At 65.1% G+C, this 23,946-nt stretch overlaps 6 protein-coding genes across 7 annotated transcripts; 3 read left to right on the top strand and 3 right to left on the bottom strand.

The window, feature by feature from the left end:
• On the bottom strand, positions 1–4,352 carry CHLRE_06g291800v5 (uncharacterized protein). The gene is made up of 8 exons (XM_001695355.2): positions 3,822–4,352; positions 3,204–3,604; positions 2,894–2,969; positions 2,401–2,521; positions 2,059–2,119; positions 1,807–1,876; positions 1,225–1,374; positions 1–955 (listed from the first exon to the last, which is right to left on the bottom strand). The coding sequence occupies exons 1-8, from the start codon at positions 3,939–3,941 to the stop codon at positions 623–625; spliced, it is 1,332 nt and encodes a 443-aa protein (XP_001695407.2). The 5' UTR covers positions 3,942–4,352; the 3' UTR covers positions 1–622.
• A 100-nt stretch (positions 4,353–4,452) lies between these two features.
• Positions 4,453–12,698, top strand: CHLRE_06g291750v5 (uncharacterized protein). The gene is made up of 3 exons (XM_043063430.1): positions 4,453–6,835; positions 7,144–8,025; positions 8,226–12,698. The coding sequence occupies exons 1-3, from the start codon at positions 4,601–4,603 to the stop codon at positions 10,782–10,784; spliced, it is 5,676 nt and encodes a 1,891-aa protein (XP_042924136.1). The 5' UTR covers positions 4,453–4,600; the 3' UTR covers positions 10,785–12,698.
• Positions 12,699–12,709: 11 nt separating this feature from the next.
• On the bottom strand, positions 12,710–15,412 carry CHLRE_06g291700v5 (uncharacterized protein). The gene is made up of 4 exons (XM_001695354.2): positions 15,197–15,412; positions 14,943–15,088; positions 14,595–14,815; positions 12,710–14,367 (listed from the first exon to the last, which is right to left on the bottom strand). The coding sequence occupies exons 1-4, from the start codon at positions 15,272–15,274 to the stop codon at positions 13,262–13,264; spliced, it is 1,551 nt and encodes a 516-aa protein (XP_001695406.1). The 5' UTR covers positions 15,275–15,412; the 3' UTR covers positions 12,710–13,261.
• Positions 15,413–15,522: 110 nt separating this feature from the next.
• CHLRE_06g291650v5 (uncharacterized protein) lies at positions 15,523–16,922 on the top strand. The gene is made up of 4 exons (XM_001695479.2): positions 15,523–15,813; positions 15,901–15,955; positions 16,122–16,184; positions 16,424–16,922. Exons 1-4 carry the CDS (start codon positions 15,665–15,667, stop codon positions 16,508–16,510), a joined length of 354 nt encoding a protein of 117 aa, XP_001695531.1. The 5' UTR covers positions 15,523–15,664; the 3' UTR covers positions 16,511–16,922.
• Positions 16,923–17,070: 148 nt separating this feature from the next.
• On the bottom strand, positions 17,071–20,932 carry CHLRE_06g291600v5 (uncharacterized protein). 2 transcript variants are annotated; one of them, XM_043063428.1, is made up of 9 exons: positions 20,760–20,932; positions 20,407–20,487; positions 20,126–20,137; positions 19,531–19,620; positions 19,009–19,368; positions 18,621–18,789; positions 18,319–18,475; positions 17,867–18,157; positions 17,071–17,672 (listed from the first exon to the last, which is right to left on the bottom strand). In XM_043063428.1, the coding sequence occupies exons 1-9, from the start codon at positions 20,898–20,900 to the stop codon at positions 17,624–17,626; spliced, it is 1,350 nt and encodes a 449-aa protein (XP_042924135.1). In that variant the 5' UTR covers positions 20,901–20,932; the 3' UTR covers positions 17,071–17,623. The 2 variants fall into 2 exon arrangements, with proteins under 2 accessions (XP_042924135.1, XP_042924134.1); XM_043063429.1 differs by lacking the exon at positions 20,126–20,137.
• Positions 20,933–21,032: 100 nt separating this feature from the next.
• On the top strand, positions 21,033–23,898 carry CHLRE_06g291550v5 (uncharacterized protein). Its single transcript, XM_043063427.1, has 6 exons — positions 21,033–21,443; positions 21,650–21,736; positions 22,015–22,098; positions 22,310–22,354; positions 22,792–22,860; positions 23,165–23,898. The coding sequence occupies exons 1-6, from the start codon at positions 21,168–21,170 to the stop codon at positions 23,360–23,362; spliced, it is 759 nt and encodes a 252-aa protein (XP_042924133.1). The 5' UTR covers positions 21,033–21,167; the 3' UTR covers positions 23,363–23,898.
• The last annotated feature ends 48 nt before the right edge of the window (positions 23,899–23,946 follow it).

Here is a 23,946-nt window from a genome sequence, read left to right as displayed (position 1 = left end):
CACCGTTGCACCCGACTCCATGTGGCAGGCCCGGACGGAATGTGTGGAGGGTTTGGACCCAACAGGACCTGAACCTACTGCCTACGACCGTACGACGTACCCTGGCAGTGGAGCGTCTACATAACGACATTATCTCCCGGACATAGCCGAGGTCGATTTGTGCAGGCACCGCTCGCAATGTGTCCAGCCACGTCCCGCTGTCAAGCACAAGAACAACAGGCAACACAGCAATAAATCCCGCCACACACCGTGCCATGCTATGCTCGCCAGCACAGACTGCCAACCAGACACCGGCTGATGTAATCTATTGTTTCAGGGAGGCGGCTCGACTCAGGGGCTCGCCAGTACACACATATCCTCACCCATCCACCGAACAACACCGCGAGCCATCTCCTCTCCATCGATGCCATCCACCATACACCTGGACCATGCAACATGCCACACGGGTCACTGCTTGCTGATTGCTTGCGACTCAGCACGCACGGCGTCGACCCTGTCGTCTGATGCCTGGTCTCACCACCCGCTCACAGCTACATCCACGCTAGCTGCAAAGCAGCGGCACACCATTCGCAGCCGCTACATCCACGCTAGCTGCAAAGCAGCTGCACACCATTCGCAGCAGCTACATCGCCTCGTACCAGTCGTGCCAGCCGCTGGCAGCCACCTTATCCGCCAGGATCCCCGCCGCCAGAATCCCGCCCGCCCACTTGTTGGATCCAAACTTGGCCGCGCAGTCTGGCCCGTTCTCCAGATCCACGTTTTGGATCTGCCACGCCATGTGGCCCACCATGCCCGCCGTGCCGGCGTAGTATGACGGCCCGGCTCCCGCCGCCAGGCCCGCCGCCACCAGGCCTGCGGCGGTGGCGGCGGTGAAGGCCGCAAAGTAGGTTTTGGAGGCGGCGCCGAACAGCAGTGCGGTGGACTTGACGCCCACACGCGCATCGTCCTTCTTGTCCTGCGGCGGGGGCGGCGGGGGCGGCAGGTGCGGCAAAGCAGGGTTTTGAGGAAGTGTGAGCAGCGGTGTGAGAGGCCAGTGGCTGCTGCTCGCGTAAGCAGTTGACGGTCGCGGGTGCAGGACCCGTCCACCGCCCGCCACACAAGCACACCGCTGCTGGTTCCTCCCTGCATTGCGGCAGCATCCCCAGCGCCCACCCCCCGCCCCGCCCCTAGCATTCCCCCAGGTTCCCATTGGTAAAAGTGCAAACAACCCCGCCCCGCTCGCACCTGGTGGGCGTAGATTGTGTCGTACACCAGTGTCCACGCCACGCCGGCGCCGTACAGCGGCAGGCACACGGCCCAGTCCACCCCGCCCGCCACGGCGCTGTAGCCCAGCAGCGCGCCCCAGTTCATGGTGAGGCCCAGGAAGGCCTGGGGCTGCGGGGCGGTGTGTGTATGTGTGTTGGTGTGCGTGTGTGTGTGTGTGGGGGGGGGGGTTTGTAAATACCAGCCCACACTAAACCAAAACAAGGAAGGAGGTGGTAGTGCGTGTGTTTGCGGTTTGGTTTGGTGTGCGTGTGTGTGTGGTGCGTGAATCGGTGTGCGTCGTGCTTTGTAGTGCGGTGCCTGGTGGTGCGGCATGAGGGTTGGGGCGTGACAGCGCACTCAGCGCACGGCCGGCCTTGGGCTTTGGGGAACTGCCAAGAGGGCGGTGTTGCGGCCGCGGCAGCCCCGTGTGTCGAACAAGTCTCCATCCATGGGCTGCATGTCCACACCCTGCAGTATCCTGGTTGCATCTGCCGCTGCCGCAGCCATGCCGTCTGCGGTCCCAAGCGCCCCCGTCCTCGACACCCCGGGTCCCCTGCTCACCCAGAAGGTGATCCGTTTCATGAGCGGGTAGGTGCCCACCAGTGCCAGAGAGCTTGCGCCGAGCAGCTTGCTGGAGGTGGGGGAGTTGGGGGCGGGTGCAAGAGCGCGTGCGAGAGGTGCTTGTGGATTAGGGTTGTGGGAGCCGGAGACAGGGCCTCTTCCGACATCCCTGCCCTCGCCACCCCCAATGCGTTCACTGCCGCATCCCCATTCGCATCCCCGTCCGAATCTGCATCCCCAGCCCCAGCCCACCTGTAGTCGTTGAGCTGCAGCAGAATGACCAGACCCAGGGACAGCTGCACCACCAGCAGCGCTGCAGCGCGAGGGCAGCAGCAGGACGAGCGGGGAGCAGCAGGGCAAGGCGGAGGAGGAGGAGGAGGAGGGCGGTCGCGTGTTGTGTGGCGGAGGCAAGTGGGGCGGGCACACTGGGCAGACATGAAACACCCGTGGGCAGTGCGGTGGGCACTTGGGTACGTGCGTGGACACGTAACGCACGCGAGCACGCGCGCCTTCACTCGCACTTACTGTATCCCATGAAGCTCTGTAAGGCCCCCTGCGCCGCCTGCCACCCCCCCCCCCCAAGGCCAAACTCACCGACCGCGTCCCGCGGCTGCAAGGTGCCGGCTGCCAGCGGCCTGCTGCGGGTGCGCTCCACCGCAGCGTCCAGCCGCCGGTCCCACAGGTCGTTGATGGTGCAGCCCGCGCCGCGCAGCAGCTGTGCATGCAGATGATGTGTGCGGGCATGTGTGTGTGTGAGAGGGGGGAGCAGGCGGGGCAGGCGGGGCAGGCGGGGCAGGCGGGGCAGGCGGCAGGTCAGGCCGAAGCCCCGGTGGTGGTCCTGGAAGGGTGGGGCGTCCGCAACCATGCCCCGCACTCCCCAGCGAGGTGGTGCCCTAGTGCCCCCCCTTGGAGCCCACACCATGTGCGTTCAATGGCCTGCCACCTCCCTCAATTGAGATGCACTGCGCCCCACGCCCCACGCCCCACCACAGCCCCTGCCACTCGCCACGGCCCCGGCGCCCCGCCGCCACCACGGCCACCACGGCCACCCGCCACCCGCCGCTCCACCCGCCCCAGCCCCACCCACCACTGCCCCCGCCCCGAACAGCGCCATCATATACAGACTGGGCAGCTGGCCTGCGGGCGTGGCCAGACCTATTGACCTGCGGGGGTGCAGGCGAGGAGGTGGGTGGGTGGAAAGGCTGGGTCATGACCTGGCGACAGAGATGTGGTGTCAAACTGACAACGCAATGGAGCTGCAGGCAGCCCCCGCCCCACCCCGAAGAAGTACCGTGGCCCAGGGAGCTTCCCAGGACCCCAACCCGAGCCTCCATTGGAGCCAGCCCCCGCCCCTGCCCCTGTCCCTGCCCCCGCCTGAACGCCGCCGCCGCTCTCACCAGATGCAGGGCAGCGCCAGCAGCCAGGTGCCAATGGGCTTGTCCAGCCGCATCAGCTGCGCGTACGGCACCAGGCGCGGCGGCAGCGCCGCCATCAGCAGGCTGGACCCGCCCGAGGTGGGCGGCGCCGCCTCTATGGCTGCTTCCACCTCGGCGTCCGTCATCCGTCGGTGAGACTGGAAGAAGGAGGAGGGGGAGGAGGGGGAGGAGGAGGAGGCAGTGGCGCCTGGCGGCGCCGAGGAGGTGGAGGAAGGGGAAGAAGAGGGGGAGGGGGAAGCAGAGGGGGAGGAGGAGGAGGAGGGAGAGGAGGGGGAGGAAGGGAAGGAGAGGGAGGAGGAGGTGGAGAAGTGGGCGGGGGCGCCCAGCGTCCAGCGCGGCGGGTAGAGGTGCGGTTGGGTGGTCTGTTGTTGGGTGCGGGGTCACGATGACGGCGGAGGTGGCAGGGCGCAGGGTTGGGGCTGTTGCCAGGTAGCATGGAGATTGCATGAAAGTGGCTGGGCTGGGATTGTGCGTGTTGCACTCGCAAGCGGCTGACAACGGAACAAGCTCAACCCGACGTGCCCATCGCCCCCGCACGCCACACCGGTTGCCGCCTGTGCCCTGCAAGGGCTAGCGCACCTGCACATCCAACGCCAACTGCGACATGGGCCACCGCTGCAGGGCGAGTGTATGGCTGCGGACACCTGCCGAAGCCGTAGCTGGTGTGGACGCCGATTCCGTCCCAGGCTCCGCAACCATTAACAACTTCCCGAGCACGCCATCGACGCTCCGAAGCCTATGGCCTCGCCTCCATAAGCTAGCTGACATCGCCAGCATGCCGAGCGTGCTCATCCTGAGACTGCTGGCCACGCCTACAAGCTACGGCTATACTGATTGCGTTTGTGAATAGATAGACAATGATGAGTTTTCCTATAAGCGCTTGTCAAGCTATACAAAAGCTCGGCGTCTGATTACAACACGCGAAACTCTCGAGGGCAACCCGTCCCCCCTCCGCGATGGGCGTCGCCCCTGTGCCCCAGATTGATGTTTCCCGTCCTGCCTTCACGCCCTCCCGACACCTCCACCTCTGCCGTTACTACTACATCATTTGGCCAGCTCGACACTGTGGCGAGGGGCTGCAAGTTAGGGGCACGAAGCTGCCATTCTGTGGTGTTAAGCATCGCTACATAAAGCAAGCGCATTAACACAACGCAATATAATACGCAGCAAGGCGTATTGACCCGCGCTTCCCCCCATCACATGCAAGATTTTTTGTTTGACTCACGGCACGCACTTCCAGCGTACTGTTTGTCAAAACAAATAAGACATTGGATTATTTGAGTCTGATTATGCAAGAACAACCTGGCGACGCGGGTTGTGGGGCCCGCCTTTTTTCTTCTTAAGCGCGGGCGCGACGGATGCGGCAATGGTTACTGGGCTGCTTTGGACCGAAGCGCAAGGACAACACAGAAGAGGCTGAAGGAAGGGCGCCATGGACCTCCAGCGACGTTGGAGGAGGCGCTTTGGCTCAGGCAGTCAGGCCCAGCGGCTCTGTAGTGGGCCAGGAGAATGCAACAGAAATTTTACAAGCATCACAGCCAGCGGGAAGCGAACCGGCGCCGGCTCCACCGGCGCCTGCTGCGCAACTGGTCCCCATGAGCTCCTCGCCGGCGCAACCCCACGGCTGGCATGACGCACATCACCACCCCCGCGTCAGCCTGGAGTGCGGTGTGGGCCCGGGACCTAATCCTTGGCCCCGCGGCCCCGAGGGGCGGCCCTCGTCAGGCAGGATACACAGTGCAGGGCACCCGGGGCACAACATCCCGGAGCCCCTGCTCGTCCCGCACCCCTCCCCGACCACCGCCCGGGGTGGCCAGGGCATGGGCCCCGGCATCAGGCCTGGCGCCGGCAACGGTGCCGGGGGCTCTGCGTCAGGGCCGGCGTTGGCGGCGGCAGCAGCAGCGCCCTCCGCAGCCGTCTCGTCAACGTTTCCCGCAGGCGGGGCCACAGCGGGCAGCGGCACGTTCGCGACGGCGATCGCGGGCCACGCCAGCCCCAAAGTTTCAAGCGCAATCGCCATCACCAGCGCCGCCGCTGGGACCAGCGGCGCCGTCGCGGGGTCAAGCCCGATCTCGGGCCCCAGGCTGGGGCCAGGCTGGGGCCGCAGTGGGCGGCACGACGGCGCCGCCACTGAGCAGGTCACCTACAGCGCCACAGCCACCGCGGCCGCAGGCACAGTCGCGGCCGTGGCTTCTGTGGCCGCCGCTGGCACCATCTCCGCGCCCGCGGGTGCGCCCGGCGCGGGCTCCCGCTCCCGCTCCGGCTCCGGCGCCGTGCCGGGCGCTCCCACCACGCTGCGCATGGCGCTGCGCTCCAGTATGGACCATGTGATGGCGGAGGAGCAGCCCACCGCCGCCGAGCTCCGCGGCGACCTGGCAGCTAGTGGCGGCGGCGGCGGCGGCGGCTGCGGTGGCGGCGGCGGCGGCGGCGGTGGCGGCGGCGGCGACGGGGAGGTGTACGGCGAGGGCGTCAGCAGCGGCCCGCGGCTGATGCGGGAGGGCCTGTTCGCCTGCGCTTCCGACGGCACGGGCATGGGCGGCAGCGCGGAAGGCGTGACGCCGGTGGTGGTGCCTGGAGGCAGCCTCAACACCGGCGGCGGCGGTGCCAGTGGCGCCGCTGGTGGCGGCGGCGGCGATGGCAGCGCCGGCGCTAGCGTCAACAACAGCGGTGCTATGGTCGTGCACGGCGGCGCCGCCGCAGCCCTGCTGGGCTTCGGCGGTGGCGGGCCCAGCAGCGGCGGGCCCGGCAGCACGGACAGCACCGGCGCCCACGCGAGCGGCGCCAGCGGCCTCGTGGGCGGCCCGGCGCGGCCGCTGGTGACGCGGGTGCTGCGCGGCCGTGCCAGCTTGGATGCGCTTCTCATGTTCGGAGCCCTGGTGCGAGCGGCGGACGAGGCGGCGGCGGCGGCGGCGGGGATGGGCGGCTCGGCGGGCGGCGGCTTGCAAGGCCCGGGCGGGCTGGGGTCGTCGGCCGGCGGCAGCCCAATGGCTAGCGGCGGCGCGGGGGCTGGTGGCTTTGGGGCGGCTGGTGCTGGTGCTGGTGTGGGCGTGCTGCCCTCGGGTGCTCTGGGCGCGAGGTTGGAGCGCATTGAGAGCGGCGACCTGCCGCCCGGCGTAGACGACCTGCATGGAGGCGGCGGCGGAGGCGTGCCGCATGGCATTCCCGGAGCTGCTACTGCTTCGGCTGCTGCTGGTGCAGCTGCCGCTGCTACAGCCAGGCAGCAGCAGGATCGGCAGCGCGGCGGCAGCGGCAGTGGGGCTGGCGGCAGCCTGGCGGGGTATGGGCTGCCGTCTCTGGCGGTGTCACTGCCGCAGGGTGAGGGGGGCGGCATGCGGCGTAACAGCGCCGGCAGTAGCGCCGGGATGGTGGCTGGAGGCTACAACTCGCCGGGCAGCTCAGGGAGAGGCACGAATGGCTTTACGTTCGCACCGCCGCGGGCAGGCGGATTTGGAGGTTTGCAGGTGGCCATGTCGCCTGGCGGCGGCGGCGGCGGCGGCAACAGCAACAGCACGGGTGGCGGCATGGCTGGGGCGGGCGCCGCGCTCGACCGTACCTCGCTGTCTGATCAGCAGCTCGCGGCGGCACACGCGCAGGTGCGTCCGCGGTGCCGCCTTTGTTGACCAATTGTCATATGGCGCTTGGGAATCAGTTTATGGGAACGGCATAGGGTGATGCGGTGTCTGTAGTTCTGCAGACACAGAAGGTTTTGTGGGCGGCAGGCACAGGATTACGTTGGCTAAGGCATAGGGAGTTTCGTGGGCGGACGGCGTTGGCACGTTCGCTGTGTGGTCCTGCCCAACGCAAGCGGGCCGACATGGAATGCTGGTGCTGACACGTGCCGGCGTGCCTGTCTTTCCCCGACTGGTGTGCCGCTGCGCCCCCACGTGTGCCCCCCGCGCAGCACGACGCCCGTGTGTTCGAGATGTTCATGCGGCTGGTGACGCGCACCTCCACCACCGGGGACGCCGACTACGTCAGCGGGGCCAACGCCGCCGACCGCAGTAGCGCCGGCACCGGGCTGGGCCTAGGCACAGGCGGCCTCTTCATGGCAACAGGCGGCGCCGCCGCCGGCGGCGGAAACAGTGGTGGCCGGCGCGGTTCCCCGATGATCTCGGGCGCTGCCGCGGCGCACGCCGCCGCCGCGGCGGCGGGGGCGGGCGGCGGCGGCGCCATCGGCGCCAGTGCGCCGTTGCTGCAGCTGGGGCCTGATTTCAACAGCTTGCTGTTGCCGTCGCCGGGCCGGCGGAGGAGCCATGACAGCTTCGCCACGCCGGGCAGTACGGCGGTGGCGGCGGCGGCGGCCGTTGCCGCCGCCAACATCATTCTGGCCTCATCCGGGGAGGTTGCAGTGAGCAGCGACGCCAGCGGCAACGCCGCCGCACGCATGCACCCGGCGGCGGCGATCGCCGGCGGCGGCGGCGGCGGCGGCGGCACCATCTCTGAGCGCCTGTGGTATCAGGTGCCGTTGGCGCTTGCGCCGTCGCCGCAGGCGACCAGCACCGGCGTTGGGGAGGCAGCTGCACGGGGTGGCGGCGGCGGCGGAGCCGGCGGCGGCGGCAGCTCTCGGTACTTGAGCAACCGCTGGGATTCCGGGCTGGGCGGGCTCTTGATGATGGGCGCTGTGTCCAGGCAGCTGTCAGGGATGGCGGGTGGAGCCAGTGTGGGCAGCGCCGGACCCAACTCGCTGCTGCGGATGCCCACTGGCAGCGGCAGCATCCGGGACGTGCTGACGAAACTCCATCTGCAGCAGCACTCGCCGGGGGCAGCGGCGTACGCGGCCGAGGTGAGCACGGGACCTGACGGACGTGACATGCTGCCCTGCTGCTGCAAGGGTCTGGCTTATTCCTATCTCTTGCGCCAAGCCTCTACGCGCGCACTTTGGAACCTAAAGCGTGTACGGTGCTGTGCAGTGCCTTGCCCTTCCCTTGGCGCCGCACCTTCCTGCCCAACAACCCAACCTTACAACCCTCCTGTCCACCACAGCGCGTGGCCCGCACCAGCGGCTCCGGGAGCTGCTGGTCCGCGCACACCGGCCTGGCCTCACTGTTCGACGCGCACCTCACCGCCGCGCTGCGCAACAATTCGGCCGTGCGCACCTTCAAACGGGCCGTCGGCGGCATCAGCACGGGCGCGCCCTCCGGCGCCGCCGCCGGCGCCGCCGGCCACGGCGGCAGCGGCACCGGTTACAACAGCCGCCGTACCACGTTTGAGACGTTGCTGACGAGCCAGCTGACGTCGAAGCTTAGCGCCATCGTGGCAAGCGGCGGTGGCGGCGGCGGCGGTGCTGGCGGCGGTGGCGGCGCGGTTGGTACGGGTGGCGGTGGCGGCGGCGCACAGGGCAGCGAGGAGACGGAGGGCGCTATGCTGCGCGCCATGCCTGACTCGCTGTTCACTCAGTCAAGCGCCAGCAGCCTGTTCAACCCCGTCACGGCGGGCGCCGTCACCACCGGCGCCAGCACCATTGGCGGCGCCGCCGCCGGCGCCGGCGCCGCCGGCGTCAGCGCGCTTGGAGCTGCCGCCGCGGCCGCGGCCGCGGCTGCCGCGAGGCGCGGCTCGGACACGGGGGCGCACAGGGGCGCTGCGGCAACAGGCGGCGGCGCCAGCGCGGGGAGCAGTGTGATGCTGCAGTCGACGGCGGCGGTGCCGCTGCCGCTGAGGTTCGGCCACATGCGGTCGGACATGTCTGGCGTCAGCACCATTCCTAGCGGCGGCGGCGCGGGGCTGCAGCCGCCGCAGCTGCGTTTGGGCTCCGTGGGCTCCGCCGGTGGCCCGCCTCCCATCCCGCACTGGGGCGGCAACAACCAGCGGGCGTCGCTGACGGGGCGAGACAGGACGGCGGCGGCGGCAGCGGCGGCGGCAATGGTGGCGGCGGCTGCGGCGGCTGCGGCTACGGCTGCAGCCAACGCCGACAGCGGCAGGCCCAGCAAGCAGGACCAGATCCGCTGGTTCGTGGAACAGCAGGTGCAGCAGCAACAGCAGCTGAAGAAGCAGCAGCAGCTCGAGGCGGCGCAGCGGCAGCAGCAGCAGCACCAGCAGCAACAACAGCAGCAACAACTTAGCGCCGCAGCCCCAGGGACAAGCGCCGCCGCTGCTGCCGCCCACCCGGTGCCGCTAGCTACACCCATGCGCAGTAGCAGCATCCACTCGCAGGCCGAGGAGGGAGGCGGCTACAGCCTTAGCCTCGCCCTGAAGAAGCCTTCATCCTCGTCATCACTGGCACCACTTGGGGTTGCCGCACCAGCTGCGGGCTTGAGCAGTGGCACGTCGGTCGAGGGGGCGCCGCAAGCGATGCCGCCGCAATCAGCGACCGCCACCGCCGCCACCGACATCTCCCTCGGCGCTGCTTGGGCCGCGTCCGCGCAGGACGGCGTCACTGCCGGCCCGGGCGGTGTCGGAGCTGCAAGCGGCGGCGGCGGCAGTGCCGGCGGCGCGACCGCGAGCGCCGTCGCTACCAGCAGCATCCTAGCGCAGCTTGACCTGCCCTGGGCGCGGCCGGCGGCGCCGGCGGTGGCTCCGCCGCCGCCGCCATCATATGGCGCTGCCGAGGCTCCGGCCGCCGCGCTGACGCCGCATGCCGCGGTGTACTTCCGGCCGCACGTGCCCGCCGGAGAGGCGGCGGCGGAGACTGCGACGCGCGTGGGCGTCGGCAGCAGCGGCCGGCCGTCCAGCACAGAAGCGGTGCGTGTCACTGGCGCCGTGGCGGGCTCAGTGAGCGGGCAGCTGGGCGGACCACTGGGCGGCGGCGAGGGCGCCGGCGGCAGCAGCCGCATGCTGCCCGCGGTGCAGGAGGCCGCGGGCATGGACGGCACGCCAGGCGCCGCAGGGGAGGGCGTGGGCGCGCCGCCGTCCTACGTGGCGGCAAGCGACCCGCTCCCAGCGGCGCCGCCAGGCGCCACTGCCGCCGCCGCTGCTGCCGTGGACGCTGCGGGCGGCAGCAGCCCCGACGGTGGCGTGACGGGTGCAGCCGCGGCGGACGCGGCCGCCAGCACGCCCTTGCCTGCGCCCTACACGGCCGCGGCACACCACGCCGCTGCCATGGGGCACCTGGGCGGATACGCGCGGGTGCTGCGGGGTCCGCCGCAGGACGCGTACGGCTCCCAGCAGCCAGGCATGCCGCACCTGCACCCCCAGCACCAGCACCACCACCACCTGGGCGCGGCGGGGATCCGGAGCGGTGGCGGCGGCGCCGCAGGTGTGCGCTTCCGCCGCGCCTCGGGCGCTAACCCTCTCGGCGCCGGCGCGCTTCGCAGCGACGGCGCGGCTTTCGCGCATGCGCCTGGAGCCGGCGCGGGCGCCCTCCCAAGCGGCGGCGGCGGTGCTGGGCGAGGGTACAACCCGTACATTTCCGCGGCGTTCGCGGCGGCGGCCGCTAGCGGCGCCCACGGTGGCGCCATCCAGCGCACCCTCAGCGCCAGCGTTGACTTCAGCCACTACAGCTGGGACGAGTGGGGGCCGCGCGGCGGCGGCGGGGACCACCTGACCTTCACAAACCCCAACAGCGTGTATGGGGGCCTGTTGGGCACACGCGAGGACCTGGGCTGAGGCTGATGGCTGTAGGGGGGCAACTTGCCGCTGTGCAGGGTCTCTGGCAGGTTGCAAGAACGCCTTGACTAACCTCGTCGCGATGCGGGGTGCTCCGTGGCGCAGGAACGTTGGTGAGGCTGGAGGCACTTTGTGTGGAGGCATTGTCCAGACAGGCTCAGGAATGTTGCAGTGCTTGTGTCGCTGTCGTATATGAGTACGGCACTGAATATACCTTGGGAATTTCGGGTAAAATTGTTTGGTGCTACTTGAGGCAAATATGTGACGCTGTCCATGAGGAGCGGCGGCTACTGCTGTGAAATGGAACCAAAGTTTTGCGCTTGGTGATACTTGGCGGGCCTTGGCTGAGGGCCCGGAGAAGCAGAGGCATGTTTGCTGCTAGGAACGAGACAGAGCCTGTGTCTGCCGCCGATGCTAAGTCAGCACCGGCACAGGAAGTTCCGTGGGCGGACAGAAAGTATCATGGGCGGCAGGCACAGGGGCCAAGTGGGCCCCAGAGTGGAAGTTGGCACACATACGCATGCCTTATCACCGCTAGCCGGTAACAAAAGAGCCAATCAACGATGTTGCTGCAAGCTCTTATCAAAGCGGCCGTGTGTACTTTGCACGAGTACAGGCGGCGGACAGGGCGGATGCCGGGGGCAAATGACATATGTGACAATGGCAATATTGTAGCGGCGGGGTTCGGGGCGGACGTCGGGACATGTGGGGAGGGACGGAGCGGCGCGTGGAACACAGGGGCCCGTCAACCCAGCGTGTACACGGGTGCCCGCGTGTTTGGATCCATGTTGGAGGTACTGTTCTGTCTTGTGCCTGTCCCGGTATTGAGAACAAGTGGGATTGCAAGTATTCTTTCCAGAATTGCTATCAGCGCATGTGTGTGCTACTGCGCGTACGTGTGCTGCAAAAATATGCGGAATGGCATGGAGTCAGGGCAAGGGTGGCACCCCTGTGTCAGGGTGCCGTGTGAACAAGCGTTTGCACACCTGGTGCGGGTTCGTGCGCGTCTGGACCGAACGAGCCCAGGCACCGTTATGGCGTGCCAGGGGAAGTGTTTGGCGTGCGTTTGGGGGGTGGGGGTATGAGGCACGTTTTGCTCCGGCGCCGTGGCATCCGCAAGTGCTGCAAGTATGTTCAGGGCCTCTGCTGCCCCTGCTACTTAAAGGAGTGGCGCCGTAAGCGTTGAAGGAGTTAAGCAGCTTGGCGGAAGGGAGGAAGCTGAAAGGGGTCGGCGGCAGGAACAGGAAATTTCGTGGGCGGAACGCAGTCGATGGGGTTGAGGCCTGTTGCCTGAGAGCTCCGCCTCGGCCACAGACCACGCGAGCTTGAGTGCACTTGCCTAAGGTTGTCGAGCATTGAGATCGAGTAAACTGCAGTGCGAGACGCACGGCTATTGCATAGAAACGTCGGGGTGCCGGAGCGGTATGTGTTGTCAACTCGGGTCTTTCAACGAACGAGAGATGAGACGGAGGCGCCGTTGCCGCGCTCTCCAAGCAGGCTTTGGCGCTGTCGACTGTGGCGCCTATATCTGCTTCGGTCCCGGCACAGAAAGTTGCGTGGGCGGCACGCACTCCAATGCAGGGTGTTACGTGGCTATGGGGCTCTGGCGTGGGGCTTACACTCGGGCTTACTATCTAAGGCTTGGCTGGGACTCATGTGTGTAGAACTGGTCAGATAGATCGACAGACAATACGGGCGAGGACTGTGGTTTCTCTTTGGGCTGTAGATGGTCCCTCATTGGACGGTCCCTTCCTGAGTTCCTGTAAGGTCGCACTGATGGTGGCCGTTTGAAACGGTATCACATGGAGCAGTGGTTGCACATGCTGACGCCAGCTAGCAGGTATTGGACACGGCCGGTGCCATGTGTTTGGCCAGGACCGTCGGACCACGTGGACAGTTGAAAGAACAGGCGTACCGTATTGCAATGCAGAACCTGCTTACAAAAGCTCTAAGGCATTTGCCTACGCTCACGCGCCCGTGATACACAGCTGCATCTCATTCAAGACCATGTCAGCTGGCCTTGGCTGTGTTCTGTACAAAGCGACCTCTCCCCCAATCCACTCCGTACCGTACTTCGGACACGCACACATACAGCCAGCCCAGCACAATAGACACACAGTTCAGCTGTCCCCGCAGTCAGTACTCAGTAGTACGCACACACGCGAGAAGCCGCTGCTACAGCGGAATGGAGTCTCAAAAGAATGCTGGGTCACTGTAAGACGGCCCCAGGTAGGCCGCAGGCACCTTCACCAGGCTCCTACCGCCCTTTGCCGTCCTGCGACAAGCTCAGTCCTGTCCACGCAACACCGGCAACACAAGCCAGTCGTGCGACAAACGCGCACGCGTGCTATCCACACAGTCAAAATCCATACGCTGCGCATTCCCCAACAAATCCTTCTGTCGCCCTACAAGGCACGCACGCACGCATAGACGCACGCTGCGCTGCGCTTCACTGCGCTACACTGCGCGGCGGGCCCTTACGCGCCCTCCGCCTCGGCGAACGCGGGGTGGTTGGTGTAGGCCTTGTCGCCCAGCGCGTGCACCGCCAGCGCCTGGATGATGGCGTCCTTGGTGATGGCACCCTTGTCCATCATGTACGACAGGATGTCAATGTCTGTCACCTCCTTGACCGGCGGCTTGGGCACAGCCTCCACCGCCTTGGCCACCTCAGCCTCCACGTCCACAGGCTCCACGCCATCCGGCAGCGACGGCGGCTCCGCCGGCGGCTCCTCGCCGCGCTCCTCCGCCTCCGCCGCCGCCGTGGCCGCCAACTCCTCCAGCAGCGCCTTCTGCTCCTCCGCCGCCGCCTCCGCCTCGGCGCGCGCCTTCTCCGCCGCCTCCGCCTTGTCCGCCTCCCACTTGGCGTTGGCCGCCTCCTCCGCCTGCGCCGTCAGCTCCGCGGCCGCCGCCTCGACGGCATCGGCGCTCGCCACCGCGGGCTTGAGCTCGCGCAGCACAAACGTGGGCCGCCGCCGCACCGCCTCCAGCTCCTTGCCTTGCAGCTCCGCCTCCATCTTGGCCTGCCGCTCCGCCCAGGCGTCCACCGTGGCCGCCGTGCTGGCGGCCTTGTCCGCCAGGGTGCTGCGATTGGCTGCCAGCGCCGCCGCCGCGTCCTCCACCAGCTTGTCCACCACGCGCCGCGCCACCACGCCGCGCGCCAGGTAGCCGATGGCCTGCTCCTTGAGCCAGGGCATGAACGCCGTCTCCACCTCGCGCATGACGGGGTCGTAGATGTAGCCGCTGGACACCAAGCGGTCAAACACCGTGTTGACAATGCCAGACAGGTAGCCGCGCGCAAAGGCGCTGGCCGCCACCTTCTGGCGCACCACGCGCTCGCGCTCGACACGCTCGCGCTCCTGCTGCATGCGCCGCTCCTTCTCCTCCAGCTTGCGCCGCTCCGCCGCCTCCATGCGCTGTGTGGCCACCAGCTCGGCGTTGCGAATCTGCTCGAAGTGCTCCTGGTGCGCGCGCATGGCCGCCAGCTCCTCCTCCTCCAGCACCTCCATCAGGCCCTGCTCCAGCACCTTGCCCACCAGCACCTCCAGGATGGGCTCCACCTCGAAGTCAAAGTCAAACAGGTCACCTGGACGGGAAGGAGGAGAGAACATGGGGCAAAGGGGGAGGAAGGGTGAGGAGGAGGTGCGAGGGGAGGAAGGGTTGCGCGACGACGAGGCGGCGCCAGCTCATTCTCGCATGCATTAAACGCACAGGTACAGCATAAATGTGGCTCAAGCTGAGAGTAGACTAGTATGCGACCGCTCCCTGTCCTGGATATTTCTACAGCACCCCGGGCCTTGCGGAGCTGCTCACCGTTCTCGATCTGGGTGATGGCGTCCGTGCCCGTCTTCTGCGGCACAAACAGCGGGGTGGGGGGCCGGTCCAGGAAGGCATCGGTCTGCGTGGAGGTGTCAGCCTCCGGCACGGTGTCTGTCAGCTCCTCCAGATACACGTCCGTTTGGATGTCGATGTGCCGCCGGCCGTCAACGGCCTCCGGCGTCCGGGGCGGCAGCGTCCGTGTTGTCCTCTTCTTCCTGTGGAAGGGGAAAGACAGGGTTGGAAACAGGAGAACACACCGATCCTATCCCACAGAGGTGGCCCTCGGGGCGCAGCTTTCTCCTAGCTGACTCAGCAGGGCTCCGGGGCAGTGTGCCCACTCACGTCGATGCCGGCGAGGGTCCCTTGGTTTGCGTTTGCGTGGCATCGGCGGGCAGAATGCGCGCGGCGTATGTGTTGCCTCGTACTACACGACGGTCGAACATGATGTTTGCCGTGGGCAGCGTCTGCGTCGTCTCATCCTCGCGATACTGCACATGGCGGGGCGCGGAGAGCGTTGAAGTCAGCCTCCCACTATCGACCAGGACAACGCAGACCATTGCTTAGCCTTGGAGACCAGCGCAAAGAGGCCTTCGCACCTTGGCACGCCGCTGTTGAACTGCCTTCGGCTCTGCAGCGTGCGTGTACAGCTGCTGCTGCGCCTTAGCCTGCACCATCGTTGCTAAAAAGGCTGCGCTAGCGCGCCGATAAAGAGATGCTCCTAGCTCGCAAGGTGAATCCTCTCTCAGGCGAGCACTAGTTGTAGAGTTGGATTATATATTGTAAACTGTTTTTGTTTGTAGCTTGAAGGTTGTTTATGGTGAACGAGTGAGCTTGCGGAGGAGGAACGGGCGCCTGGCCCTTAGAAGTTTGGTCCTCATGCCGTCTGCGGGGCGTTAACGTCGCTCATCATAATAAGCTTCAAACTAAATTTATTACTATTCACTGTTATCGCTAATAGTCATCTAGTTAGCTCCAATAAAAAAATGCGCTCTCTAGCGGGTTCTGTGGGCCCGAGCCCCCGATGCGCAGCGCCAGCGTCGCACGCTCGGCGCACTGCTGTCCTAATGACGGCCTCTTCAGCGCCTACTGTTGCGCCTACTGTAAAGCTGACCATCAACACGAAGGAGGGTCCGACAGTGGAATTGGACGTGGAGAGCGGGGACAAGCTTCGCGACGTGCTGATGGCCAACAAGGTGGAACTCTACACGACCTGGTGAGTTTAACCAATGGTCCCGCTCGGCCGCAGCGCCGGGTTTGCCTTGACACGGATGGTGCCGACGATGGCTGCCTTGCCACGCAGGGGAAAGGTGTGGTCTTGCGGCGGCGGCGGACAATGCGGCACGTGCATTGTTGACGTGAGTAAATACTGCGTGAAGACAAATATGGCTGACCTGCTTTGAGAGGGGTGGTGGCCTGGTGGGCTTCTCGCACTTAAAGGACAAGGATTGGGCAACGGCCACCGGCACGGGCCACCGGTACAGGTACCCCTGACGTGTTTGCACGTGCGGGGGCTGCCTGCAGGTGAAGAGTGGCGCTGACATCCTCACAGAACGCACCGGCGCAGAGAAGAAGAAGCTCTCTGGGGTGAGACATCAGTGGGGGAGGGCCTCTCTAGCATGCCAGGCGCCTGTGCACGCGTTGTGGGGCGGGGGCGGAAACACAGCGGGCTGAAACGCACACGATGTCAGATTGTTGAAATAGTGATGTGTGTGCATGCGACTTGAAGTTCCGGCCCGGCCCCGTGCATGCATCGTCACTACGAAAGCTTTCCTATCTCATCACGTACCCATCTTGTCCCGGGCCCGCCGCCTTGCTGACCGCAGAAGCCCGAGAGCTTCCGGTTGGCTTGCCAGACACTGGTGGGCGATGGCGAGAACAGCGGCGCCGTCACGATCGCAACCAAGCCCTGAAGCCCTAAGGCCCTGATCGGGTGGAGCATGCAGTAACACATGTGGCAAGAGGTTGGAGCAGAGAGGAGAGCGAAGTGAGAAAAGCTGTATGATAGAGGCCCAATTTTGTTTGAGCGAGAGGGAAGCCGTGAGTAACCGCGGGCGTGAGAGGATGTGTGCAAAACTGTCTTGAGACATGACACGCAAAGCTGGACAGACGTCGCCACGGTGATTCGTGAGGCAGGTTGCAGGATGGCAAGCAGGGGTTTGGTAGTGTGCCCCTTGCACCGCGTGCCTTCTGCATGCTCTTGACCATGCCCTAGTCGGACTGGAGAGCAGAGCGGGGCGGTACACGAGCCAGCTAGCTTGCACATTCAAGTCTGGGGGCGAAAGCATGTCCCTGGCTGGTGTGAAGATGTAATCCAGGAATCGTGGTTACGTGCTTTCACATCTCCGCGGACTCCCACGGCTGCAGTCAGCAGCCCTCGGCGAAGGCGTGGAGCAATGGAAGCGCCGCAATCAGCGCTCAGGCATGTGACAGGGGCACGCATCGCGGAATCACGGGGACGGGGAACCAGGAGCACTGGGGAATCATAGGGGCGTTGCGCTCCTGTTGCGCTCATTCGCTCAAATTCAAATACTTTGGTAGCTGGCAGCTCGCAAAAAAGGGCTTGGGGCCCAGCGCACTTGACCCGCTGGGTACCGCTAGAACCGTGCGGTGGCACAGCGTAACGCATGAGCTGCCGCCAGCAGTTGCATGCAACCTCCATACAGCGCAACCTGCACCTGCACTGCCTATACCTGCCTGGCTGTCCTTGCTCATTTCACACCAGACCATGGAATCCCCTACACAGTCCCCACACAGCTCTCAAAGTGCTGTAACACCGCCTGACCAATGCTGGTGCATCTTGGCATGCATCCGATGCCGAATCCCGCGCCAGACGTCATGAACTGTGCAACGAGCTATTGTACAATACAAACGGCACAGTACATCACGTGTCCTCAGAAAGTGCACCCCTGCTTTGCCCCTCGCTCCAGCATTTTGGGACAAACACGCACCCCGCCAATGCCCAGCCCATGCCCATCAGCGGGCACGGTACGCATGGTCGCGCTGACAACACATGCCGCTTGCGCTCAGGCCGGAAAATTCTTGTCCACGAGCGCCACAAATTCCGCCTTCCGCCTGCGCACGAGGGCACAGCAATGACAGGGGTCAGCTCGTGCTAGCACGAACGAGCCACCCAAGGCCAGCATGCAATGCCGGATGCTCGGTTTTCCCCTGGCGCCAATCTTTACATCGCAAGTGACAGGCAGCCGACACCATGGCAGCCGACACCATGTGTGCAGTGCACCTAACAGCAGCAGTGCACCACCCACCTGTGATACTCGGCCCAGCGCAGCGCGGAGTAATCCAGGTAGTCAAAATCAATGGGCGAGTAGCGCGCCTGGATGAAGGACCACACGCCCCAGTACGCATGCGACGCCAGCGCGTAGATGCAAGCCTCCGCTGCCAGGGCCTCAAGCGCCGCCGCCTCCGCGGCTGCCTGCGGTGCGGCCGCTCCGAGCTCGGCTGGCCGGCGGGCGCGCGCGGCGGTGGCCAGGGCTTGCAGCTCCCCTGGTTTGAGGTAGTGGCGGAAGAAGGCTGCTTGCTGCTCCAGCGTGGGAAACCTGCGTCCAGCGGATTACAGCGCCACGGATGTCAACGGTGCCGAGGAAGCTTGCTCCGTTCCACGGCACGCTCTACGCAACATCTACACAGCACCGCACCCTCCCGTTTGCAACGGGTTCGCCATGAGATGCTTGCCGCCATACCGAAGTTCCCTACTCACCGTGTGTAGTCGCAGTCGAAGCCCGCGTACTCGTTGAAGTGGTTGCCCAGGTCAAAGCCGCGCGGCCCGGCGCAGCTGTACTCAAAGTCAATGAACTGCAGCCGCCCGCCGCCCAGCACATCACCGCCGTCTTCAACACCGGACATTGTCGCTGCGCCTGCGGGTTCGACGTGCCGTCAGCCAGAACTAGATACTTTGCTGTTCAGTACTGTACACGATACTAAAAAACATATTTGTCTGAACAGGATTAGCGCAGAGTGCATTCTTTTCCTACACAGCAATCCAACATTTGCAACGCGCACCGTCGGACGCGGAGGGCTCTGGCGCGGCCGCTGCCGGGCTGGCCGACGGCGCAATCACCAGGATGTTCCCTGATAGCAGGTCGTTGTGGCAGAACACACGCGGCGAAGCCACCCTGTCGCACAGCTCCTTGAGCTGCGCCAGCTCCGCGCGCATGGCGGCGAAGTCCACCTGCCGGCAGGAGGCAAGGAGGTAAGGAGCAGCGGCCAAAATCACAAACTCAAGCGGCACCACAGACATAAGCGACCAGGGACGGCGCCTTACACCATAGCCCCGGTAGACGCCAACGCGTGTCAAGCTGGATCCAGGCACGACCAACTGCCCGCGTCCCGTCCTCCTGGCCACGTGCCATGCCCCAGGCTCCCACCCCCCAGCTCCCGCAGCCCCCACCTTGTCGAAGGCGGCCTGCTTGGCGGGGTCGTGTGCGAAGCTGAGCTGCTCCGCCATGTCCAACCAGCCGAAGATGGCGTCCCACTGGCTGCTCTGCGGCGAGGGCGCGTGCGGCTGCGGCCCTGCCGTTGCTGCCGCTGCCCCTGCCGCCGCCGCTGACGTGGGCGCCGAGGCCGAGGCCGAGGTGGAGTTGATGGTGGAGGCGGTAGGGAAGGCCGAGTCCATGCCTGGTAGGTCGTGGAAGGCACGCAGGCGGGCGGCGATGTGCGGCACAAAGCCCGGGTGCGCCATCTCCTCGGGCGTGAGGGTCTTGCAGGGCAGGAAGGCCTCGATGCGGCCGTTGCCGAACAGGCCCACCACCTGGGGCGGGACCGGTGGTTGTTTGCACCCTCCCATGAGGATAAGCGGCAAGCCGGGAGAGAGATGTATGACGGGGGCAGTCAAGGGTGATGCCGCACAGCATCATGTGCCATACGGCACCTGCCGCATGCCTCTTCGAGCGCAGCAGTGCGCGCTACTCACCGGCGCGCCGAAGCCCACCGCGTTGAGCCGCAGTAGCGTGTGCTTCTCCGCCTCCCGGTCGATGAGCAGCTCTGTCTTGTCGCCAAACACCTGCGGCAGGCGAGGGCCTAGACACGTCAGGGCCCCGTTACGAGCGCGAAATCATGGATGCATTCTCGCCTTGAGGAGAACAAAGGCAAGTGAAGGCATTGGGTTGGTGTGCATGTTCTGCCCATCAACGTCATCAAAGCGCATGGGCAAGGAAAAGCGGCGGTGTCTAGAGTCCACATGCGCAACGGATGTTGGCCTTTCCGAACGTCGTTGTCAGGGAGTTGATTTGTAGTATTCTTTAGGCATGAGTGTAGTTCGCTGCCTTGGGTGGAGCGCGCTACCGCCGCATGCTGCCGCCGCCGCACCTGCCAAGATAGCACTGGGCACTCGCCATCTGCTGCTGCTACTGCTGTTGCTCTTACGAAGTTCTGGACACCTGGCCTAAGTGCCGCAGGTCCGCAACCATCCGCAGCCCCCCCAGCTGGCTCCCGTTGGCGCAGTCCCAGCTGCTCCCTCCAGCCCAACTCCCGGCTGATGGAAACGGAGGCCCCCATCGCCATCCCACCTCGCCAAACACCTGCCAGGCGTAGGTGGCATTGTCCAAAGCAAACAGGCATCGGCACAGGCAGGCAGCACACGTAGTTTGTAGGAACCGACGCAACCAGACACGTCATATGTTGGCATGTAAGAGCTTCCAGGATCGGGTCGGGCCAGCCCCGGCCTCCAGCGGTACATCTGTACACCGAGCACGCCCATGACATGACAATCCCCGCACTCCATGGCTGCCGCCAGCCTGCCACAGTGCCGGCGTGCACGTAGAGGCGCTTGCAGCTCCCCCCCCCGCACCTTGACAGCCACAGCCTGCAGCGGCGCTGGCGGCTCCACTTTCACCAATAGATTGGAAATTCCGCCGCTAATCTTTGACATCTGCAACATGATAATCGGGTGTTCACAGGGTGCACTGGAGTGTCGGCGCCACAACTCGAAGGCAGCGGAGTGCCAGTCCTGACAGCGACCAGCCCCAGTGCCTGGCACCATCCCAACACGCTGGCATAGAAGAAAATGCAGCTGTGAAACCCGCGGTCAAGTCAGAACTAGGTTGAGCATGCAAGATGGAGACCAGGAGCGGGTTTGGGGATCGTGTCGCTACAAAGCAGCGGCCGCGGGGGCCCCTTCCCGCACGTCCCACGCCGACTTACCCGCATGTCCTCCTCTTGTAGGTCGCTCCATCCCGGTAGTAACCTCTTACACAGCTTCTTGATGCTGCGCTCAGCCTCCTCCTGGCCTTCAGCGAAACTAACATCTGCGGGGTCTTCCGGTGGGCTCTTGCTAACGCTCATTCTGTTATTTGTGTAATGGGAAGCTATGTATTCAATAACTTGGTAGTTTGTAGAAAATTATCTGGGCTGTCATCAGCGTTCCAAAAATCATGGCATCGTAGGGGCATCTCGACGCAAACGAGCGTTCTTTCGGCGGCGGCGGCGATTTTACTTGTTGCTGTGACCGGGCATCTACACCAGTAAACACACAGCCCGACTCGATCGCGACGGTCCATCGCCGACGCCTAGTGTATAGTTGACAACAGCCTGTTGTTCTGCGATAGGGCAATGATGCGGAGAGCTTCCAGATTGTGTTGGTCGCCAGCCGTGGTGGTCGCGGTGCTGGTGTCAGTGTGGGGTGTGGCGCATGCGAACTCCTATCCCGCAGAGGTCATTGAGCTGACTGACGCGACCTTTGAGCACGACACGCAAGCGAGTACGGGCCAGACGACGGGCGTGTGGGCTGTGCTGTTCACGGACAGCACCGTGGCCCGCTTTGACCGGGCATCCATCGTGGTTGAGCAGCTGGCTCAGGAGGAGGAGAAGGAGGTCATCTATGCCCGGGCAAGTCGCTGTCCGCATCGGTATTTTCCCTTCAATCTGAGGAGCAACGGCGGACTGGGGCTGTGCCACGGCTGTCTGGTGTTGGGGCCAGGGGCAGTTCGGCCCCGCCGCGCATGGGAGCCTTGCAGCCCACGAAGGCGCCTCCCTGTGGCCGTGAGCCTGCACTTACGGCGTCCCTTCTGACTCCAACATGGCGCCTCTCTCAGGTGGATGTGGCGCGCAATGTGAAGGTGGCAAAGCGCTTCGGTGACGTGGTGTTCCTGCCCTGCATCGTGCTCTTCCGCGACCGCCAGGTGTGTCTGGAACTCGGATGCCGCAATCTCGCTACTTCCGTAGCGCACCGGCAGCTGTAAGGTGGAGCGGGCTGGTATACGCATCCGAGAAGCCCTAGCACTGTGGTGTCCGCGCGTCCGTGCCCGCATCCGCGGCATTGTGTGTTGCGTATCTGTTCTCTCTCCCTGCGCTCTTAGCATCGCGGCCGTACCGCGCAGCCCTGCCCCGAGGCTTGGCATGTGCCGCCCATGTCCGCACGGTCACCGGGTTCGTCAAATGCCCGCCAAACTTCATGCAGATGTACGTGTTTGACAAAAACTTCGAGAACCCTAGTATCCTGGATGAGGTCCGCACCTTTGTGGAGAGCGGCTACGCCAACGCGGTGAGTGAGTGGCTGCGGGATTCGTCACGGCGGCGACGTAGTGGTCACGTGGAACCCCTGCAACTACTTTGTGTCGGAGAGGGCCGGCACTCGGTGCGGCTTCGTGACAGCAGCGGCCATTGCGCAAGCCGCGTGTGTTTGTAGCATGGCGCCCACAGACCACACGCTCACTTGCTGCGCATGCGGCCGCCACTGCACCACACCCACACAGGAGCCCCAGGACGTGCCGGCGGTTAACGAGAGGCGGCTGGACCCCGTGAGTGGCTAAGTCTGGGGCTCCCAGGCCGTTCGGTTGGTTGGGTGGCGTGGCATCTGGAGCTTTAGACGGAGGGCGTTTGGGCACATAAACCCAGGTGGTGGCGCCAGGAGATCAGCGGGGCCCCGCGCAAAAACCTGGCCGCTGGAGGTGTGCGTATGAATGCCTCCAATTCCAGCACTGCACATTTTTGGAGGGAGCCGGAATGCTTACTGGCCGAAACCGTGCCACAACTCACTTGGTGGCAACAACGGTGCCACGGTCGCCTCATGAGATGTGCCCAGCGCACTGCAAAGGCAGGCGCCGCACACCACGAGTGGCACAATGGCGCACTGCAAAGGCAGGCGCCGCACACCACGACTGGCACAATACGGTGGGCGCGGATCGTCGTAACCTCAACAACACCACTTGCGCTCGCTCGCCTGTGCTGTCAACAGGAGGCATTCAAGGCGTCGACCGAGATGGACTCAAAGACGGTGTTCTGGGCCGTCATCATGATTCTGGGGGTGAGAGCTTGGCACTAAACAGTTGGCGGCTAGGCTGCGGCAGGGTCGTTCACTCGTTCAGGGGCTCGCGGCGCAAACGTTCCGGTTGCTGCGGCCCTGGGCCCTGCTTCCAACTCGCCTGGCGCGTGTGGACTTGGGGGTCCGTCTGGCGGTAACTGCCTTGTGCGGCAGAGCACAAGCTCCGGCCTCCAGGGCTCCCATGTCACCCACCCACACACTACACAACGACACCGCTCGGCACTCATGTGCTCTTCATCACGCTCCACCTATGCCTCCTCAACCATGACGACACGCGCACACACAGGGGCTTATGTTCCAGGCGTGGGCCATTATGAACAAGGACAAGTTTAAGCCGGAGCCAGAGCAGGAGAAGGAGAGCCAGGCGGCGGCGGCGGCGGCTGGGGGCGAGAAGGAGGGGGGCGCGGCCGCGGTTCCCAAGGGAAAGGCGGCTGCGGCGTCCAAGGGAACACCAAGCAAGGGCGGCAAGGCCAAGGCTACGTAGTTGTGTGGACTGCAGAGGCGTGTGGTGTTGGTGGCAATCTTGTAGGGGTGGGGGTGCGGCCTGACGGTGATGATCACTGATCAGGCGTGAGCCATGATCGGATGCGCTGCGGACGTGCGTTGAAGTGTCCGGTCATTCACACTAGCGTGCATGCAAGCCCTTTCTCGGTGTTTACATGAAGCGGGATCGGTGCTCCAAGGAGGAAACGTGTAATGTTACGGAGGTGGAAGTGTGGAACGGATGCAGGTTTACGGGCGCGGAGGTTCCGACTTGACGCTAGTGTCGGTACCGTATTGGCAGGGTGGTCTGTGGAATTGCAGAGAGGGATAGGGGTTTTGGGCAAGCGTGTGCCCTACTGCCCTGTGCTGTGGCCCGATGAAACCGGAGAGGGGAGGAACCCCAGGCCCGGCTCACCGCAAACGCTAGCGCTGCTCACCGAAGCCATGGGTCGGCGTCATAAGGCTACCTCTTGCGAGTCCCTCAGCTGACAAGCTAGGGTGAGGCCGGTGGCGAGTCCGCGATTGGCCCTACAAAGATAACCCCTCCAACATCATCTGACGCTAGGAATGGCTCACGAGCATGTT

Source organism: Chlamydomonas reinhardtii, chromosome 6 (genome assembly GCF_000002595.2).
Source record: "Chlamydomonas reinhardtii strain CC-503 cw92 mt+ chromosome 6, whole genome shotgun sequence".
NCBI lineage: Eukaryota > Viridiplantae > Chlorophyta > Chlorophyceae > Chlamydomonadales > Chlamydomonadaceae > Chlamydomonas > Chlamydomonas reinhardtii.
Note: the sequence above shows the minus strand (reverse complement) of the source record. Positions and strands in the feature narration are given on the sequence as shown.